General features: G+C 52.1%; 1 protein-coding gene across 1 annotated transcript; it reads left to right on the plus strand.

Moving 5' to 3' along the window:
- The first annotated feature begins 320 nt into the window (after positions 1-320).
- LOC149432314 (alpha-1,6-mannosyl-glycoprotein 2-beta-N-acetylglucosaminyltransferase-like) lies at positions 321-1721 on the plus strand. Its single transcript, XM_089665262.1, has one exon. The coding sequence runs from the start codon at positions 321-323 to the stop codon at positions 1599-1601; it is 1281 nt and encodes a 426-aa protein (XP_089521388.1). The 3' UTR covers positions 1602-1721.
- The last annotated feature ends 585 nt before the right edge of the window (positions 1722-2306 follow it).

Genomic DNA, 2306 nt, shown 5'->3' on the forward strand with positions numbered 1-2306 from the left:
GTTAGTCCCAGACAGGTCTATATAGTTTATGGGGGAAGGCAGGGGTATGGGGGGACAGTTAATCCAAGGCACAGCTATTTAGTGTGGGGGGGCAATTAGTCCCAGACAAGGGGTATTTAGTTTAAAGGGGGGCTGTTAGTATTATAAAGGGGCGATCACCCAAGGGGGGAGTACTTAGTATGTAGCAGGAGAAGTTTGAACAGATAGAATTCTACAGGCAGGGCAGACTACAGGGGGGTAGAATGGAGTGGGGGCATCTCTGATAGGTCAGCAACGGGCATTAAGGGGGCACCCCTGCCTCCCCCGGGTTCCTCCTCACCATGCGGTTGACGCTACACAAGAAGAAGATCGCCGCCCTGCTGCTGTTCCTGGGAATGGCCTTCTGCGCCTGGCTCCTCCTCACCTCCTCCAGCGTGGACGAATCGGCCGCCTTGCCCTTCCCGGTGCCATCGCTGCCCATTGAGACCCGCCAGCCCTCCGGCTTCCTGCTGCCCCGGGGTTCCCCTCTGCAGATGCGGCTGGTGGCCTACCGCAACAACCTCCGGCAGCTGATCTTCAATTCTGACCAGTTCCCCGGGCGCCCCGAGCTGGTGGTGGTGGTCCAAATCCGCGGAGGGTCAGGGACTGGTGCCCGCTTGAAGCTGCTGGCCGAGTCGCTGCAGACCGCTGGGCCAGGTGCCACCAGCCGCCTCCTTTTGGTGCTGAGCATGGAGAAGCCATGCGACGAGGCCTCCAAAGCCATGAAAACGATAGACTTCTGCCGGGTGATGCCCATCTACTTCCCGTACAGCGCCAGCTTCTACCCAGACGAGTTCCCGGGCTCGGACCCGGCTGACTGCCCCAGGGACCTGCCCAAGGAGACCGCCAAATTGAAAGGCTGCACCAACGCGGAGTACCCCGACAGTCACGGGCACTACCGGGAGGCGGCCTTCACCCAGGAGAAGCACCACTGGTGGTGGAAGCTGCACTTTACCTGGCAGACGATGCGGGAGGTGGTCGGATACAGCGGCTACATCCTCTTCCTGGATGAGGGCAGCTACCTGCTCCCGGATTGGCTGCACATCCTCAGACTCATGCAGACGCAGTGCAAGGAGGAAGGGTGCCACTTGCTCAGCCTTGGTGGCACGTCTGCCCTGGAATCCATCCCTGAGCCCCAACAGCTGGAGGTGAGCGGCTTTGTGGCGTCCAAGCACAGTTCTGCCCTCGCCATGTCGCGGGAGGTCTACTACCAACTGATGGGCTGCCTGGCCGAGTTCTGCACCTACGACGACTACAACTGGGACTGGAGCCTCCAGCACGTGTCCGCCACCTGCCTGTCCCACCCGCTCAAGGTGCTGTCCGCCCGCCTCCCGCGGGTCCTCAACCTCCCTGGCCAACCAAACGAAAGGGGGATGTGTGCGCGCACCGGTCCCTGCTCCAACGTAGACGCCGCCTCGCAGGCCCTCCGGGAAAAAGTCAGGGAGCTGAGCGGGCGCCTTTTCCCCAAAACCATCGAAGTGGCTGCCAGGCAGCAGGACGTGCGCAACCCCCCGCCCATGAAGAACGGAGGCTGGGGTGATGTCAGAGACCACGCCCTGTGCCAGAACTACGCCAGGCTGTGAAGTGCCAGCTCTGCGACCAAAGTCATTAAAACTGCGACCAAAGTCAAAAAAGTTTACTCAGGAATTCCGCAGGCAGGAAGCCGACTTCGGTTCACGTTGCTGCTGTGATCTCACCAAACACATTACCGCCATGAAGGTGCCTGAAAGGGACAGAACACGTTTCTGCCCTTTTTTCTTTTCCTTTTTTGTTACTTTATTTTATAACTTTTTTATTCTTTTCTAACGTTTTTCGATTCTTTTTTTTTTCCCTCTCTTGCTATATGCTTTGAACACATTTCTGCATTTTTTTTTGTTATTTTTTGGTATCATTTTTTATTTTGTAACCTTTTTTTTTTTTTTTTTGTAACTTTTTTCTTTGTAACATTTTTTTCTTTGTAACATTTTTTTCTTTGTAACTTTTTTTCTTTGTAACTTTTTTTCTTTGTAACTTTTTTTCTTTGTAACTTTTTTTTTCTTTGTAACTTTTTTTTTCTTTGTAACTTTTTTTTTCTCTTTGTAACTTTTTTTTTCTTTGTAACTTTTTCTTTCATTTATTTTTCTTGCTACATGCTCTACTGCCTCAGACAGAACACGTTTCTGCATTTTTTTTTCTTTTAGTTATTTTTAAAATATTTGTTTTTTTAACTTTTTAACTTTTTTTTCTCGTTGCTTGCTGTGCTGCCGCGGGCAGAACATGAAGGTGCCTTAAAGGGACAGAAAACGTTT

Source organism: Staurois parvus, unplaced genomic scaffold (assembly GCF_062004578.1).
Source record: "Staurois parvus isolate SC_StPar_1 unplaced genomic scaffold, SC_StPar_1.0 ptg002165l, whole genome shotgun sequence".
In the NCBI taxonomy this organism is placed as follows: Eukaryota; Metazoa; Chordata; class Amphibia; order Anura; family Ranidae; genus Staurois; species Staurois parvus.

Bases quoted from the DNA above. Each gene is read 5' to 3' on its own strand.
- LOC149432314 (XM_089665262.1), top strand. From the start codon at position 321: ATGCGGTTGACGCTACACAAGAAGAAGATCGCCGCCCTGCTGCTGTTC.